We start from the raw sequence: 18,954 nt of genomic DNA, 5'->3' as shown, positions 1-18,954 counted from the left end.
TTTTTGCAAAGAAGACAACTGCAAGGTTAGGGTTATTGCATTCACATGCACGCTTACACATGCAGTCACATACATGGACAAAAAAATCGCAATTATGAGCTCACACAGGGGCGCCTGGGTGGCCCAGTCGGGTAAGTGTCTGACTCCGGCTCAGGTCATGACCTTGCGGTCTGGGAGTTTGAGCCCCGTGTCAGGCTCTGTGCTGACAGCTAGGAGCCTGGAGCCCACTTCAGGTTCTGTGTCTCCCTCTCTCTGCCCCTCCCCAGCTCACACTCTGTCTCTCCCTCTCTCTCTCTTTCTCACAAAAATAAAACAAAAACAAATACAAAAACTCACACATACAATCACATACACATACAGGTACTCACACACAGTCACATAGATGACCTTCCCACATTCATACTTATACATCATATACCAAGACATATTCTGTATGAACAGGCATGTATATATATACATTATTTACATACACATTCTGTGCGTATATACATTATATATAAAAACTATATTATATATTGTACATGTTATATATAATGCATATATAATATATGCTATATATCATATAGTATAAACACACAGAATGTATATTTAATGTATATGTGTGTGTGTGTGTGTGTGTATGTGTATAGTATGTACATACACACATACACAGAATCACTTTAATAAATAAAAAACCATGAGGGTTCGCAGTGTACTAGGGGGTGGGGTTGGGATGGGCAGGGAGGAGAGAGCTGGAGGAGCACCCAGCCTTGCCAGCTGAGTTCATGCCCCTGAGTAGGAGGAGTGGACTCGCTGCCTCTAACATCTGTGGGCCGACAGATCATGAGGTTCAGGGGAGCTGTTGCATGGCCCCCTGATCTTTCTGGGTCCTTCCCTTCTCAGAGTTGGGAATGGCTCTTAAATTGGGGGGGGTTCCCACATCTTGATGCAAAGTCCCCCCCCTGCCCATCCTTTGCCTTTTTCTTTGCTGTGGACTCGAGAGCCCTCCTTCTTTAGTGGGAGACTTAGAGATGTCTGAAAGGATCATCTAGTTTGGTTGAAGTCAGATGAAGTGGCCTTCACAGTCTACTCCATGGAAGGAACATTGGCATGGTAAATGGACAGTATGTGAACAGACACTACCTTTCCCAAGGGCTGCATTTTAGACATATCCAAACTGCTCCTAAGAGCAGAGCACTCCTCTGTGCTCCCAGTGGTCCCCTTTGCACACATCCACACCCTGAGCAGCACTGTGGGGCTAGAAGTTAGGTCACTGTTGTATGGTAAATAGAATTTTGAAGACAACAAATAAGTTTCTTTCCTGTGATTGTTTAAAATACAGCATTCTGTATGGTGTTTTCCCAGTGTCTTTAAACTTTTGAGAAATCTTCCTTATCTCCCCTCTTCTTTGTCCAACCAGCATCCTCCCACAGAGATGTGACTGAGGAATTCTAAGAAAAACAGTTTCCTTGATTCTCTCTTTCGTAGCAAATCTAGTGCTTATTAAAAGACTCTGTGTCTTGGGTGAGGTGGATGCTAGAGCCTGAGGAAGAAGGAAATAGGTGGGACCCAAGGAGAAAGGAATTTCAAGCTGACACCCATTCTAGCCATTCAGCTGATGTTTATGGAGCCCTCATAATATCAAAGGCCTTGCTGAAGCCATTCCAGTCACAATGATGAAAAGTTGGACATGACCCACCCAATGGGCAGGCACAATGTAAACAAATAAATCACTCTATGGGTTAGTGATAACTGCTAGGAAGAAAAATGGAGAAAGGTAAAAGCACAGAGTCATACGGGTGTGTGTGCGAGTGTGCCTGTATATGTTTCTCTTTACCTGGAGGGTCAGGAAAGTTCTCCCCACAGAGGGGATGTTCGAACCGAAGGCTGAGTACAGTACAAAACAGCCCTGGGGTCATCTGGGGAAGAGTGGTCTTCCCCAGATGGGCATAGCACATGCAGAGACTCAATGTGGGATCAAGCTCAGCGTTTTCCAGGAATTCCAAGGAGATAGGCGGGAGCACAGTAAGCAGTGGGGAGAGGGAGGGAAAATGAGGCTTATGGAGACAGAAGTCAAGGGCCTTGGGGTCTTGGTTAAGAGTCTGCATGTTAATTTAAAACAGAAACCACTGGAGGATCTTGAGCAGGGAAATGCTTATGGTCTGATTTTTGTTTTTAAAAAGAGGGCTCTGGCTACTGTAGAAAGAAGGAATGTATTTGAAGGGGGGCGAGAGGAGAAGGGATGTCTTATTAGGGGTCAGTCACAGGAGTTTAGGGAGGAGATGATAGAGGTCTGGGCCAGGCAGTGTGGTGGGATGGAGAGATGTGTTGTGTGTGTGCAAGTGTGTGTGTGTGCGTGTGTGTGTGTGTGTGTGTGTGTGTGTGTGTGTCGGGGGGGGGAGGTGATGGTGAGCTGGAAGCTGATCTTCAGCCAAGGGCTGAAGGAGTATAGTTGCATAATACTCCATTGTGTAGATGTATGTTTAACTAATCGTGTACTAATAGCCAGTTGGGTTGTTTCTAGTCTTCTGCTCTTGGAGATAATACAGTAATGAAGAACTGTATATGGATGCAACTGACTAACTGTAAGATAAATTCCTACAAAAGGAATTGCTAGGTCAAAGGCTAAAGCATTTGTCATTCTGCACCTTCAGGGTGAAGCATTTTGTGTCCCTACCAGCAACATTACAGCCTTTCAGCAGGTGTCTGTTTCTGATCTAGAGCAATAGATCTTTACCCAGTTAGATCCAGCACCCTCTTTACCACCCTGATACGAAATTCTGAGACAATATCACCTACTCAGTCAGAATTAAAAAAAAATCAATATGATGATTTATCTGATAATATCAAAAAGTAATTTATAATAAAACAAGAGATGCTTCACTGTGTGAAACATGCATGATTACACTGCAAGATGTTATAAAGTCATTAGAAAGCTTGCACCTATATGCAGACTAACTGTGAATGCCACACTCAAGTGTTGACTGGTACAGATGTGCTCTGTTGGTGATTCAGGACCTGTGAGCACAGTTACCATTGGAGAAATGATTTTCCAAAATGGTAAAGCAAATACACACACACACACACCTCTGGCTAAGGTTCTAAACAAGACTGATGACAGCCTTCCCTTTATTTACACATCAGTTACATTTCTGGAAAATTTGGTGCTTGTTAAAAGCACGCAAAAACTCCTTTGTATTTTTATATAAAATGAGTTTAGGTTCTAGATTCAGATAATGATGAGCAGGTTTTTTTCTTACCTGAATGTCCAGTGGGTCATTTCAAAGTCCTGTGGGACACAGGACAATTCTTCCTTGTGTGGGACTGTCTGCCCTCCATCTACTAAATGCCAACAGGATTCCAAGTCATTGTGACAAATGGAAAACTCCCAAATGTCCAGTATGCCCCTAGGGGCAATGTTTCTTCCCCTACCCAGAACTGCTGCTTTGGGGTCTCCTCTGGAGTCCATTCCATAGACCAGGACCAGGTGAACATTTCTAAAAATTTTCACCATGTTTCATTTCTGTTCAAAGCCCTACATACAGCAGCTTGTTGTCATAGGACAAATACAGCATCCTCAGTCGAGGGGACAGAGTATGCAAATCTGCCAGTGAAAAGTTTCATTTGGCTGGATTTAGTGCTTCAACTGAGAGCCGGGTGTTGAAATACAGGCTTTTGGGTGAAAATGGCAGGTGGGACCCAGTGCCTAATGCTGCACATGGTGCGTTGCAAGGTGCTCCTGGTTCCTTATTCTGATGTGGCACACAAACCCCAAATCTTTGTGACACTTCGAGCTCTGAATTTATTGGTAGCAGATAGTTTAAATATTTTTATTTTTGACAGAGTAAGAAATGTTTAGTGGGATTCATCTTAAACATATTTTGCATCATGCTGTTTAAGGTGGTCCATGTTATAATAAATAAAGTGGTCCAAGGTTATAAATGTCAAGATGCCACCCTCCTGGGACTGTGATGCCCTGTGTGAGGGCTCCTCTCCTGGTTGCTCTCTAGTTGCCCAGAATGCGTGTGAAGTTTGCCCAGGTCAGGGTGACAGAGCATAAGGACTTTATAAAATGTCATTGTGACCTTGGTGCCCAAGTGGCCCTTAATATAGTCCAGCAGTCCAGGGGTTGCTTACATATGACTAAGTTGTATTATTTTGCTGTGCCTCAATTTTCCCATCAGTTAATAGGGATAACAATACTATAGATGCTATGGGTACTTTTTCTTCATATGCGCTGTAGTTGACCAACTCTTGTTAAAGTTTATAGTTATGCATTTATGATTTAAATGCATCAGGAGGAGAGCCTGTCTCCCTCGCTAGGGCATCCACTCTGTGAGGCAGGTGTCATTTGTTCTCTACTGGATCTCCAGCACATATCCCACCACACAGATGCTTGACAGTTCACTAGTTGAGTGAGGGAATGCGTGAAGGGCTATTATCATATAGATACCATATACTTAACGGACTGGTGCTTTACTGTTGAGGGCTAATATGCTTCCCTCCTACCCGCATTCACTCATTCATTTAGAAAGAAGGCTTCTGGGGTCTGGCAGGGAAATGATTTTCTTCCAGGCCCCCATTTGAGCAGCAAAGCCATCCGGACCACTTGCCCCAGGGTCAGGCCACGCTTGGCTCAGTTTGGAACTGCTAGCACGCTTCCAGTGACGGGAGGTGTGCACAGAAGCGGAGAATTCATTATAACCGGTTAGTCATCCGTGGAGTTTGTAGACGCTGCCCGTGGGCGGGACGCACCTGGCGTTTCCCAGGTGGGGCCTGTTCCGGGCGCCAAGCCACGGGTGGGAGCGCGACCGGCCCACAGGAGCCCTGGGTCTTCCCTCCCCACGCAGCCAACTCAGATCAAGCCCAGCATCTGCTGGGGTAACTCTCTCCAGGGGCTGCTGGGCCGGAGCACCGGCCTGGGTCCTCGCAGGGCACCCCAGGGCGGCAGCCGCAGCCCACACTCACTCGCTCTCCTGCCGCCCGAGGGCGCGGAGGCTGGAGGCGACCGGCGCGCAGGAGCGCACGGCTCGGGTTGCGGAGGCACGCAAACTAGGCGCGCCCGGGCGGTGGACGCACCTGAGACCCCGCGGCGTCGGGAGCGCGCGGCTCGCCAGGGGCCACTCGAGGTGCGCTCGGCGGGTCGAGGATGACTCAGCCTCCCTCGGGTTGGTGTTCCCTGGCGGTCGGCGCGAGGGCCCCCCAAAGTTCCCAGTCACAGCCCAGATGTCGCGCGCGGGCCGGGGGCTCCGACAGCTGGGTCCCGGTGGGAGCGGCCAAAGAGGCCGCCGGGGAGGCGGGGGGTTCCTCCAGGCGCCCAGGGCTTCCCCGACTTCCTTTCGCCTCGCCCCTCCTTCGGCGCGCGGCCCGAAAGCACCTCCGGCCCAAGGGGTGGGGGTCGGCGTGGGGAGCGGGTGGCCTCCCGGCCTCAGGAGAGTCTCGCCTTCCCGAAATCTAGGGGGTCCGCCGGTCAGGAGGGACAGAGCGCCGCGGTGGCTTCCCCTCCCGGCCCTGAGAGTACGGCCCCGCCGCCCGCCGCATTCGCGCGGACCCCGCGCTGCAGCGCGCTCGAGCGCCAGCGGCTCGGAAGCCCCGGCCCGGGCTCCGGGAGCCTCGGGGGCGGCCCCGCTGCGGCCGGAGCCCGAGCCCGCGCTCGCGCGCCAGCGCCGCCCTCCGCGCCCTCCCCTCTCAGGCTCCGCGGCCGGGGGAGCAGCCGCGGGCGGTCACGCAGCAGTGCCCTCGCCGGGACCCGCGGAGCCCCCAGTCCCGTCCCCACTCCGCTCCGCCGCGGGCGACCCCGGCCGCCGCCGCGAGCCCCGGCTCCTTCCTCACTTTTGCCTCTGCGCCCGCCCCTACCCCCCGGAGAATCCTCTGAGGCGTCGCGGCACGAGACCCCGCCGCCCGGGACCCGGCCGCCCTCGAGCGTCCCCGACCCCCACCCCACCGCTGCTCGGGCCGCCGGGGTCGGGGGACGGCCCCGGGGCCAGCCCGAGAGTCGCGCCCGCGGCGGCGGACTGCGGAGTTGTAAAGAACTCGGCGGCCGCAGTGGCCGGGCGGGGCAGGGCGCGCTCCGCCGCCGCCAAGGACACTGGAGTTTGCGAGTCCCCGCCCGCGCGGCGCCTCCCGCCCTCCCGCCGGGGCCCGCCGGACTCCCCGGGGCCGCCGAGGCGGGGCCGGGCGGCCGCCGAGCGAGAGGCGAGGCTCTCTCCCTCCTCCCCCCGCCTGCCTGCCTCTCCCCTCCCTTCCCTCCCTCCTCCCCGCCCTCCCCCACCCCCTGCTCCTTTTTCTGCTCCCCAAGTGAGCCCGGCGCGCGAGAGGCAGGCGGGGCGGCGCGGAGCAGGCAGCCCAGCGCGCTCGCCCACCGCCCGCTCGGCGCAGCTCCCCGCGGCCGCTCCTGTCGCCGCCGCCAGCGCGTCGGAGGGAGCCCAGCATGGCCGGGCCGGGCTCGCAGCGGCGCGCGTCCCGGGGGGCCTCGGCGCTCCTCGCCGCCGCGCTTCTCTACGCAGCGCTGGGGGCCGTGGTGCGCTCGGAGCAGCAGATCCCGCTCTCCGTGTAAGTGCCGGGTCGTGCGCCGCCCGGGGAGGGGACCCGGCCGCCCGCGACCCGCCGTGTCCAAGTTTGGGCGCCTGCAGGTGCGGCCGGGCAGGACCTGCCGCCGGCGTCGGCCTCGCCTTTCGCACCTGCCTTTCAGGACGGGCGTGGGGCGGCGAGGCTGGGGTGGGATGCTCTTGCCCCCTCGCTCGGGTTGGCGAGGGAGACCTGGAGAGGCTCACCTCAAGTGATACCTCCAACTTTGAAGCCTGTTTACCGAATCCAACTTCCACGGGCCGTTTATTTACTCCCTCTTTGCTATCTTGCCATCTCACTTCTTTTGGGGTGGGGGGATGGGTGGGTTTCTTCCGACTAGTATTTGCCAGGTGATCCCAGTTTGCGTGGTCCAGTTCTCGGGCAATTATTCCCATAACCCCCAGTGATCTTTTTAGAGAGCTTGGGAGACTTTGCGCATTCTGAACTATGTGACCCCCCTCGGGCCCCCTCCTGCGTTGCGCTCTGCAGTTTGGTGCTGGCAGTTTCTACCCAGGCGCTTTTTCTTTTTTTTTTTTTTTTTTTTCTCCCCCTCCAATGTTCTATCGCCCGGCTCCTTCAGCCACAGCTCCGTGTGTGCGTGCGTGTTGACTGTGACACGGGTGTTACATTTGCCCTTTCTCCCTGTAGGGTGAAGCTCTGGGCCTCGGCTTTTGGTGGGGAGATAAAATCCATTGCTGCTAAGTACTCTGGTTCCCAGCTTCTGCAAAAGGTAAGGTTTCTGTGGTGGCAGGAAGCGATGATTTTTCCAGCACAGAAAATGGAGGCAGATTTAGTTTTCCAAACAAACGTGAACCCCGAGGAGCAGCATCAGTTATCAGAGGTGTCTCTGATCCCCTCGTTTCTTGGCAATGAAGTGTGCAATGACTTCTCCCCACCAACTGGTTATTTTTAGATGACACTTGATTCTAAACACAAAGAAAAGCGGGATACTCACTGGCACTGTCCTGGCTAGGGCTCAGAAACTGAGTGTTTTTGCATGGCTCTCCTTCCAGTGCCGGTATTGCTGTTACAGTGTGAGGGCAGATGCTTCTCTGGCCAAAACATGCTAACTTCATCCAAGGGGCAGCGTCAGCGCCTGTTTTACGATGTCTTTCACCTTGCCTGCGTTGGAGACTGGGGTTCGGCGTGTCTGAGAAAGACGCTGCACTATTGTTTGTCATCCCTGCGGTTGTACAATCCCATTATTCCCCAATCATCTAGACCCACGGCTGGGATGCATTACATCATTACAGATAAGGAGAATGAATGTGGTTATCTTTCCACTCAGCTGCACTGCCGGGTAATAACCTATGAGAGTAGTCCACAAACTTAAGAAATTGGTCTGCGTCCATATAATTCTGGAGAGTAATGAGAATGGAGAATTGATTATTAGGCTTTTATCAGAAGCTGCATCAATTTTAATTCAAACAGGCAGTATTATGCTTAAAATTACCTTGTGAAATGTATGGTCCTTTGCCCTCCTCTCCAAGGAAGCAAAAGGAAAAATATAGGCTGGGAAGGAGAGATTACAGGGGTTAAAAGAATTTCAAGTTAACAAATCAACAGGATTAATCCAAGTATTCTCTCAAAGATAGAAAATAAAAATTGGCCTTTAGGGGATAATTCTCTGAAAATGGGTACAAACAGCTTAAATTGTCAAGTTAACTTTTAAGCATTTTTAAATGTGCTTTTTGGGCCAATGTAACATATGTGTTATGCATGCTGCCTGGTAACCAAGTACGTATTTTATTTATGGCATTCCGCTTCAGAGAGTAGCGTTTTTGGGGACATTATATGAAACAGTTTGTCACACGAAATCTGAATATCGTAATAAGGCATCAGCCCACAATGGAATGAGGGAAGTTATTCTTAAAAATTGCTAATAGTCATATTCTTTGAAACCGTGAAAAAATTGTTTGCTCAACTCCGCTATTTGGGGAAGGAATCCATTGAATTATAGGCAGTTGATAAAAACTTGAGGCTACGATGTGCCTTTATGGAAGATGATCATTTACATTCCTGTGACCCACCTCTCCGTTTATAGGAATTGCGTCTTTGCTAGCATTCTTTTAACCTGGACCAGTCTGTATTCTGCTTTGGCATTTTGCCTGCGTGTCAGATGTTTTATGTGGAAAGTTTTGGACTGTTGCACTGCGTGTGTTGCATTGGTAGTGTGTTTTCCTTATGCTTTTAAAGAAGAGAACGTTTTGTATAACTTTAAAGAAACATTTTTCATCTGCACGTTGTAGTGCGGTTGTACCAACTCTGAAAGTATCCCTTCAGAGCCTGTGAATGTTTTGTGTGTGTGTGTGTGTGTGTGTGTGTGTGCGTGTGCGTGCGCTTACATATCTTTTATCTCACGTTTTGTAGAAGCGCATGAGATACGCTTTTTCCTTCTCTCTGAAGTTAGCACGGGCACTCGCACTCACATACGTGCTGCACAAAAGCCCATCAGCCATATTATTGGCCACTCTATAGTAGCAAATTGGAAACAGCCAAAATGCTTCTCTTACCTTCTCATCAGCATCCTTTCTGATATTGAATTCACAAGCCTAGCTCTGCTTTTGTCATGTTTGCAGCTTGACAATTGTGTAATTATATCCAGCTGTTTATGGCTTTGTTGTCATTTCTTGCCGTTGCCTGGCTTTTTGTAATCTGATGCGAGGGGAAGGTGGGGTGTTGCTTGCCATTGGGTTCCAGGGTGCATACCTGCTCTTGCATTTGGAATGCAGGCATCTGCTGAGGAGTCCTGAGATACCTATGGCTTTGGCTTGATAGGCAAGGACTTTCATGAACGATGGGCAGGCATGCCGGACAACTTGGGGGGCACTTTTGTAGGTACCTTTTGGTCATCTTGGCCCGTTACCTCCAAATATGACAGTGTTTTTTAAATTAGCAGAGAACATTGATTTTTGACAGTTCAGAGTATAGGAAGGTATAAGAAAGGTCTCAGGTGCTCAGAGTGTGGGAGGCATCAAATCGTTTGGAAAAGCAAGGAGACAGTTGCCTTTCTCTTGCTTATTTTCGAGTTTCTGCCCATGTGCGTGAAGAAACACTCTTCCAGTCAGAACTCTATGCATCCTCCCATCACGTCACTTCATCCTTAATAATGAAGATACTTTCAAAATGAGTTAAAAAAAAAAAACTTGGCTGAAAAATGTGCGAACACTGTATTAAGGGTCTTCAAAGGTGACAATACCATGTTGCATAATGGACACTTCTGCATAATTACACTTTTAAGGCATGGACATTTGAACTTGGTTTTCAGTCAAGTGGGTATACTGTATACCAGTGTATAATTTTACATGCTCTGTGTCGTTTCTCTAGTTGACATTTCTTGTTGTGAATTAATGGAGTGTGTTCATTTTTAGAATGGGAGCTTAGTAATTTTTGCACTAGGGCAAAAACTTTACAAAACAGCTATTGTGAGTATAAGTTAAATAACAATTGGCCACTTATTTTAAGGTGTTTGGAGACTGGGAAAACTGCCATTTTGGTAAGGCTTTTATTAGATAATATAATTTGAGCTGGTAGTGTTATCACTGACTTCATCAGCATAAATACAAGTATTTAACAATGTACTTCATTGTCACGGCTTCAAGAAAGAGAGTATGTCCTCAGTTGTTTCTATGTTTAATACCACGGCTTTTGCTACTTTAGCTTATGATAATACGGTAGGTATTCTCTGCCAGAATTTTCCTCTTTTTCTTCCCCCCTGCTTTTTTTCTTTGTTGAGCACAGGAATAGCAGCCTATTAGTTTCTTAAGAAGAGGATATTTTTGAGTTTATAAGATGCACTCATTGCGTTTTAGCAAAGTCGCGTGTTTTTAGTACCGAATGGAAGAACATGAGACTTGTATGTTGGGCCCAGAGTTAAGCTTGAGGGGTTTTACAGTTGTTACAGAACCATGGGCCCCTGCAAGGGAAGTCGTGTCGTGCTGCTGCGGGTCCGTATCCCGCTGTCCTGAGCCGGCAGGTACTGTAGACGTTTCGATTCACTTCAACTTTTAATTAACTTTCCTATTTGACGTATTCATGCCGGTATTCAGCTGCCTCTATCTTGCTTCATTTTCCTCAAAGAATGCACATTGTTTGGGTTCTTTTGGAGAGGTATAGTTTTTTTACCTCTCTATTTGGGGATTCAGTGCGCAGCATTCCGGTGGGTCTGGTAACCTAGGCTGTTAAACTCGTGGGCTCCACGCTCCGAACATCCACAATACAAGGTTTTAAAGTGGTGTGATTCTCATTTCATCCTCCTTAGGAAGAATGTGGTCGAGGCTGGGTTTTTCATTCTATTTAGTACCGCATTCAGACAATGCTATGTTTATGGGAATGAAGGGTTCCAATTACACTTTCTAGAATCGTGATGGTAAGTACACAGCGGAAATACAGGTACGGTATGTCTCTGTCTTTAATGCGAGGAAAATAATTGACATTTACCTTGGATGCCTCATGCAGCGCTTACCAAACACGCACTTCTTGGAATGCGTGGCAAGGCTTTTGCGTCATCAACTATTTATTGAGAGGACGGCTTTAATACATAAACGTGATGTCTCTTTGCGCAAGACGGAGTCCGCAAAGTGAAAGGTTGGTTCTTTCACCCATTTTGATAATTATGACTTTTCATCAGTGTGGAGATCGATGGACTTTTAAATAATTGAAAAGGAGGATTCACTTGTCAGGAATCGGGTAGGAAGCCTGACGCGTGTACAGATTGCTTTTTAGGTGGGGGGGGGTGCTACTTTGCTGAACATTTTTGTTGAGAAAACACAGTTGTTTGTCATTCTGCAAGATGAATGCATTCAGCCTCCACCGCCAGTGCTTTAATTCCCAACGCCACTTCAGCTACTGGACTTTTCTCTGGCAGATTATTTTTAAAAGCCTTGAAATCTCAGAAATGACAGATTTCAGTCTTTCAGGACACTTTACTGGTTTCATTATCCCAGTCACCAGAACATTAGTGGAACAGGGTGAACCAGTTGCAAGTCAGTGATATCTTACCCACGCATGTATCTAACTGCATTTGTGAACTCACACACTGTCCTTTGCCCACCAGAGAAACTTCTTTTTGTATGGCTTTGCTAAATTTTTGTCTGAACTTCTTTTGTTCATGTCTTTTTCTTCTTTTACTTTCTCTCAAAATTTCTTTGCTGCCAGATAGATTTCTGCTTTGCCTTTTCTTTCATTAGGAGCCGCTGCAGCCCCTGTGGCTGGATTTGCAGATGCTGGTCAAAATGAAGGGAAACGAAAATATAGGCATTATTTTCTTGTCGGAGGCAAACTCAGATTTTTATTTCAGTGTGGTTATAATTTTGATCAATTACTATGGCGATCTCATGCTGGCTCTTTATTTCATTTTATGTTTTATCTTATTCTAATACCAGGGTGCTTTTAGGCAAGCACGCAAGTACCAAATCCCCTAATAATTATGGAATCTGTGGGGCACGTGCAAGCACAGTTGGTGTGTCCATTTTGTGGTGAAGACCTAGCCATGTGTGAGGACGAACAAAAGTAAAAGAGATGTGGAATCATTACCCCAAGCATCTGCGGGCCCACCAGGTGTTTGGCTGTCCTGCAGCCTGGAGCACATGGTCCCAGGAGTGCAAGTTTGAGATTTGAGCCCTTTTCAGTCTTTGATTGATCCTCAGTTGGTGGTACCGCTCACACTTAGGTTGATCAATACATGACTTGGTGCGTTGGGCTTACTTAAAGAAGCGTATGTTCTCACCAAGATCTTTTGTGTCCTGTCTGCCATTCATCCAGATTTACCATCATAGATGGCAACAAATGGACTCTTCTTTGTCCGTGTTCATGTCGGTCAGGGGTCCTCTGTGTTTCGCAGTCACAGTGCTAATTGAAATGGTCCTCCTCGGTGGAGACCCACGGCATTTTCTAGACAGAGGCTCTGAACAGATTCTGTGCTCCCTGGGACGCTCTGCTCTGACTGGGATGTTTGCTGTGGCTGAGAAAGAGAAAAGATGAAATAAATGCTGTAAATGCCAGCCTGTGAATTAGCATCTGAGATCCTTTTAATGCAACTTTTATACAAGAGACATAATGGCCTATGTTTCATCTCGAGTGATTGCAGTCATGCTATTGCGTATCATTTGGAAAGAGACAGAGTTCCCCACGTCAGGCTTCTGGAAACACTGGTGGAGTCTTTATCAGCCTTCTTTGGTCCATTAAACAAAAGTTAGCGTCTCCTTTGAGAGAAGGAAATGATATAGAGGAAGAGGAGGGCTGCTTGATTTCCTGTGATTTTCCTGAGTATTTAGTGACCCGCGGACTGAGGTGGTTGTTCCTGAAATGTAAAGCCAGTCTCAGAGACCCCTCTGTCTGGACCACAACCCCCCGCCTTGACAGATTAGGCATCTGCATCGCTGATTTTTTTTAGGGGATTTCTGTGTGTGTAGCCAGCATGTCTGCTTTTCAGAAGAAAGTTATTTTACGGATACAAACTATGAGAAGAGTCCATTGTGTTACCAATAAATGGTAAACATTTCAGTGTCCATTTGCTTTGGACATCCACCACTCATTAGGTGCTCATTCCAAGGCTGTTTAAATAAGGCATTAAATGTATAATGTGTATTAAATTTGTATGTTGCATACCTTCCTGGTTACCCCAAATCAAGATTATGGAAATAAACAGCTCAGAGGCCAAACTATTAATGGGCATTTCAAGGACATATTGGAAAGGAGAGCATTATCGTTTGACAAGAAATAGATGGCCATTTCTTTGTGCACTTCAGAGTGTTTATCTTGGCACCTGATATTGGAGAACAGTAGCCTCCGAAGGTTAAAAGAGCTGTTATCCATGTAAATGATCTGGACAGGCAAGCTGGGCAGGGCCGTAAGTGGCTGTGGGTTCACAGAGCAGACCTCTGGTTATCCGTTGTAGGTGAAGCCCGTTGATATTCAGGGCTCGCACATGTCATTACCATTACACTTATTAGCTTCGTGCATGCGTGCATATGCCCGTGAAAATGGATGCTGCTTATCACAGATTGTGCCAGATGCCGCCTGCTGATGGAGAAGACCACTCTTGTCCTCTTGGGCCGCCAGAGAGTGTGGCTTGAGGGACCCCACCAGGGTGCTGGGACAGAGCCAGTCCAGCTGGCACCTGAGATCTTGTAGGCAGCTGGAAGCTGAGGATCTTCTGAGACCAGGACCAGCTACATAATTTGCAGGGCCCAATGTGCAAGGGAAATAATGGGGCTCCTCCTTCAAACACTAAGAAGAATTTAAAGATGATGACAGCAGAGCATTAAAGCACAGGGCCTGTTGGGTGCTGGGTGAAGTCCTCTACGGGGCAGGCCGTCCTCATTTCGGCTTTTTCTTTTCCCTGCTGGGTAGTTCGTCCTCTCAGCCTACTTGAACGTTCGCTCCCGCCACAGGCTAGAAGGTGTCCTTTGCCCGTCTTTGTTCATCCTCATAATAGGTGGAGAGCATGGAGCATTTTCAGAGACGCACTCCTTTGGAGATGCAGTGTTGGTAAAGGAAAGGTCACTGGCCTCGGAGCCCCGGCATTTGTCTTTTTATCTTTTCTGTAGGCATTTCCTGAGTGGATTTGGGCAAATTGCTTAATCTCCTAGTAAAGACAGGTAGCGTCCACTCTGCAAGTCCCGCATTCCAGGTATTGTGATAAGTACTTCACACGTGCCATCTGCCATCCCTAAGTTCTCCCAGCGACCAAATGAGTCAGGGACTACCATTCACCCCATTTTACAGATCTGGAGCTTGAGGTTTACTGAAGTTAAGCAGCCTTTCCAAGGTGATGGAGTGTGCTTACCTGGCCGCTGTGCTGGAGTTTCCCTTTGACCCTGTGTGACCTTTTTCAACCTCAGTTCTTGTTTGAAACAACTGTGGCTAATCCCTGCGCTTCTCCACCTCCTGGGTGTCTGGGAGGATTAAATGAGGTAACAGCTGAGAAGTTACTTCAGGAACTGAAAGCCTCGATAACAGCAGAGAAGACAGGTGTAGAGTCAGAGGGACTGGGATTGGAGTCCCAAATCTGCCATTTCCTAGCTGGGTTGCCTCGTAGTTTAACATTTCTGAACCTGTACCCTCAAACGTGAAAGGAGACCAGCACCTTCTACGTTGTAGGCTGTAGTGAGGATTAAATGGAATAAAGTGCAAAAAACACTTAGCATGGTGCCTGGTATGTGAAAGCCTCCCGGCAGGGATTGGTTGAGGTCATGATTGGTTGCATGATATGAATAGAGGGTCTTCAGGTAACCTTCCCTGAGCATCCGTGGGGCCTGGCTCACAGATATGTGTGACTAAATGAGCAAGTGCACGAATGGGTGGGTGGGTGAGTGCTGGGTGCCAGCGTGTTGGCAGGTGATCCCACCTCCCACCTGACGGGGAGGAGCTTGTGGACCCCAGCGGGAGGAGGCGGGAGGAGGCTATGTGGAGGCAGCCTCCCCCCAGACATGCCCTCCTCTCCTTGAGGTCAGCTCTCTTCTCCCTGAGGGTCATGAGTGGAACCCCTCACACATCGGGCTTGAAGAACTGCCTCAGGGTCTCCCTGTTACCTTCTTCCTGGCTCACCCTGCTGTGGGGGCAGTGGGTCAGGCCGAGGAGTGGCTGCCTGTGCCCCAGTGTTCAGGGTGCGGCTAAAGCCATAGGAGAGCCCAGGCGCCCAGTGATCCCCTCGCTGGGGCGGGGCGGGGGGCACATCCAGGAGCCAGCCATGGACACTCATTGATCCAAATGCCCTCTCGGAGAGCATTCCAGGTATTTCCTCCCACCTGCTAGACTTCTCCCAACAGCTTCCTCGGTGGTGGCCCTGGAGACCAGCAGGGGACAGGGCACCTCACTGGGCAGGGGGTCTTTCCTCCTGTCGGGACAGGGAGGTGCAGTGATGCATGGGGACTGCCATCTGCCACCAAGTCGCAGGAGGCACTGAAAGGCATTCTGTGTCCCTTGGCCCTTCCCACTGGCCCTGCCTGCCTATGTTTCAGAGCTTGCTTGGCGCATCCTGTTGTTGTGTTTGGCCTGTGAGCCTCTGCAGTCCTCTGCTGGTCTCCTTGAAGATGTTGAAGGAGTGACGCGGGCCACCCCGGTTTGTACAGACATAGGCACCAACACTTGGAAGTCATGGTGGGGGGGTGCTATTGTAGACGCGTAACTTTAGAAAATTGTTTATGCACGCAGCCCTTGTAACCAGCAGTGAAAATCAGTAAGAAGTCGGGCATGAAGGTGAAAATGCAGAAGCTGTGGTAGTTCCCCTTGGGCCAGGTAGTTCAGAAAAGTGTCCAAGCACCATTCGTGCCCAGAAATGTTACAGAACATCAGAGTCTGACAGCACCAGCAGCTTCTTGAAATCCACCAAGGTCATAACCGCTTAGGTAAACAGATGGTTGATGGGGGCTGGATAGGAAGGAGATGGACTTTTTTTTTCTTCTGAGTGTTCACGAGCCAAGCGTTCTTTGTATGAAAGCAGATCATGTAAGGCATCTGATGTGGTCCTTAGTTCTCCTGGAGGCGGCCCACCTTACTGCCTCTCCCAGGTGGGGCTTGTAGCTCAGCTGGCCACGCGGTGAGGCTGGGACTCACATGGGTTCATGTTGACCCCCAAGCCTTTGACTTTCCTTTACAGCACATGCCGGCTGTGTGGGCTGATCCCACCTGAGCACACGCTTCGGCGGGGTCTGCAGGGCCACAGCAGGATGAGAAGGGCTGGGTAGGTGGGGATGCCAGAGGCCTCGTGTGTGCTTGGGTGGGGTTTCGAGATATTTGCTCTTTGGGCAGCGAGGCCAGGAAGGGCTCTCTGACCTCCAGCGTGGGCTGTGCCTTCCGTGGGACAGAAATGGTTCCTCGGGGAGCATGGGCAGGGTTGGCTGGTCTGGCCCTGGCTGGCAGGGGGAAGGTGGCAGTGTCGGACACCTTAAGGCCTCTTCTCAGCCTGGAGGGCACAGCTGCCAAGGAAGAGAGTGACCTTGTGGGATCCCCAAGCAGGATGCAGTCTCAGCTAAGACAAGAGGACTGAGCAGTTCTGCCAAAACCGGGGAGCATTTACCTCCATGTTTTCCCTGAAAAGTCAAACCTGCTCTTCATCTCTTGGCTCAGGTCTCTAAATATGGCAAATGTGGTATCTTACACTTACTGATTTGACATATTTTCCTGAGACTTTGGTGTTTTGCATTAAAATGGAGTGAAAGGTGTAATTGGCCTGTGGAATTGCCCTGAGTCTAGACCTTCCCCTGATGTAAACTTGACCCTGCATTTCCTTCTTGACAGCTGCTCACTCTTGGCTCCCAGGAGGGAGCCAAGTGTCTGGTTTTAGAAAAATCTAGATTTCTATTACGATGAGCTTGAGCAGCTGAAAAGAGATTTTTAAAAAGAGCACGGGCTTTGGAGCTGAATTCTGCTCTCCCAGTCACTAGTTTTACCTCCCTGGGCCTTTGGTTTGCTCACTGGCAAAACAGAACTAATAATAAAAGCACCTGTGTTATAGGCATTGGGGAGGATTGGATGCTATAACCCACACGAAGTGTTTGGAACAATATGTGGCACATGGGAAGCCTCACTTCCCTGGCTTCTCTTGTTTGTAGTGTCCCGCTTCATTTTTAATGAAGAGCAGGAGAGACTTCAGGAATTTTAGTCACTTTGACCCCATGATGAGTTCATAAAATTAAGGCAGCATATGGCATACGCATTTAATGCAACAAAGGCACCATTGCAAACAAAAGCATTTATTATGTCCCCAGGGAGGTGGATTGCTTTTGCTTTCTTTCCCAAATTCTTCTAATCTAGTCCCTTGTACAGTAAAGGTGGGAAGTTTTGGGACACAAGTTTGTTCTTGCTATAACATTGTACTGTAATTTGCAAAGCAAGGGGAGACCCAGAAACACCGGGCAGGGCTTTGGCTCTTTGTACCTGCACCATCCGTAATGCCTTTTCTATTGCGCCTTGTTGAGGCAGAGGCAGAAAAATAGTGTAAAAAGAACAATAGGTGTGGGAGGCAATAAATCCATTGGAAGTAGGTAGTCTTTGGCCACGAGTCATAACATACAGCTTTACTCTTAGCCTCCTACCACTTTCCATTATCGGTGAAATTTCTATTAACACAATATGATTACATTATGTGCAAACAGCTCAGTGGGCATAGGTTTTTGCCCCACTGACAGTCATGTGGCTTCTTGGATGGTAATGCTAAAGTTTGAATATTCTTTTTCTCAATTTTGGCCTGCGCCCCTGTCAGAATGCTGTGCTTTTGTACACCAGCACAGAGGACACTGTTTAAGGGACTCACTGTCAGGCAACCAGTCAAATGCACGCGTGTGTGTATGTGTGTGTGTGTGTGTGTGTATGTGTGCGTGTGTTTGTGTGTGTGTGTTTTAATATACACGGGCTATTTCCCTGTGTAGATTAAAACTGGTGTCTACTTTAAAATCTCAAGATCTGTGGCCAAGTGTGAGTATTTCTGAATATTAGGAGTCACTTGGTCACCCTGAAATAAGATGTAATCCTCTCAGGAAAGGGCTCACAGCTCACTAATCTTTTGAAAAAAGCCAGCGATATACATTTGCCAGAACAGGAATTTCAAAATTATGGAGCCACAGCTGGATTTTCTACTTAAATTGCAAGATTTTCAGTTTTTATGTGAAACAAATACCCTATGAATGTTAAAAATATATAGACTTGGAAAGAAATCAAGGGATTATTGATTGAAAACTTTAAAAAAAATGTTTATTTATTTATTTTAAGAGAGAGTGAGGGAGAGAGAGAGCGTGAGAGAGCACAAGTAGGGGAGAGGTAGAGAATCCCAAGCAGGCTCCACACGGTCAGTGTGGAGCTCCATGTGGGGCTTGAACTCAAGAACTGTAAGATCATGACCTGAGCTGAAGTTGGACGCTTAATCGACTTACAAGGGAGGCGGTTGGTCTTGGGAAGGCAGAAATGTGTTGGTGAAAGTCTGGATCTGAGTCAGGCTAATCCAGATTTGAATCCACTGCTACCACTGACTAATCATAGGACCCTGACGAGTCAGTCATCGAACCTCACTGTTCTTATCTGTCAAATGGGCACAATGGTCCTAACGTCTAGGGTGGAGTTGGGAAGTCCAAATGAGAAGATGTACACAAGATGCTTAGCAATAGTGGCTCACAGGAAGTGTTTGGAAAAGGTGGGCTGTTGTCACCATTCCCCAGGAGCTGCTCCCGCATACCTGGGCCTACTGGTTGCTGGAGATAGTGGTTTGTCCACTTGGGGGAGTGCTGATATCAGGACACTGGAGGCCTTATTCGGAGACCTCCATTGAAGCTGCTCACCGCTGAGCTCCAGAAGGGCGTCTTAGAAAGTAATCATATGGGGCGCCTGGGTGGCGCAGTCGGTTAAGCGTCTGACTTCAGCCGGGTCACGATCTCGCGGTCCGTGGGTTTGAACCCCGCGTCGGGCTCTGGG

The 18,954-nt window shown here is 48.9% G+C and overlaps 1 protein-coding gene across 4 annotated transcripts in view; it reads left to right on the top strand.

The window, feature by feature from the left end:
* Positions 1 to 6,299: 6,299 nt before the first annotated feature.
* The window catches only part of CACNA2D3 (calcium voltage-gated channel auxiliary subunit alpha2delta 3), an 860,192-nt gene continuing 847,537 nt past the window's right edge, over positions 6,300 to 18,954 (top strand). For all 4 annotated transcript variants that reach the window (XM_058726526.1, XM_058726525.1, XM_058726524.1 and 1 more), the window contains exons 1-2: positions 6,300 to 6,531; positions 7,195 to 7,276. In XM_058726526.1, coding sequence (XP_058582509.1) covers positions 6,410 to 6,531; positions 7,195 to 7,276 — 204 coding nt within the window. In that variant the 5' untranslated portion in view covers positions 6,300 to 6,409. The remainder of the gene's footprint in view (positions 6,532 to 7,194; positions 7,277 to 18,954) is intronic.

This window comes from Neofelis nebulosa, chromosome 4 (genome assembly GCF_028018385.1).
Source record: "Neofelis nebulosa isolate mNeoNeb1 chromosome 4, mNeoNeb1.pri, whole genome shotgun sequence".
In the NCBI taxonomy this organism is placed as follows: domain Eukaryota; kingdom Metazoa; phylum Chordata; class Mammalia; order Carnivora; family Felidae; genus Neofelis; species Neofelis nebulosa.
This window is presented reverse-complemented; position numbering and strand designations above follow the sequence as displayed.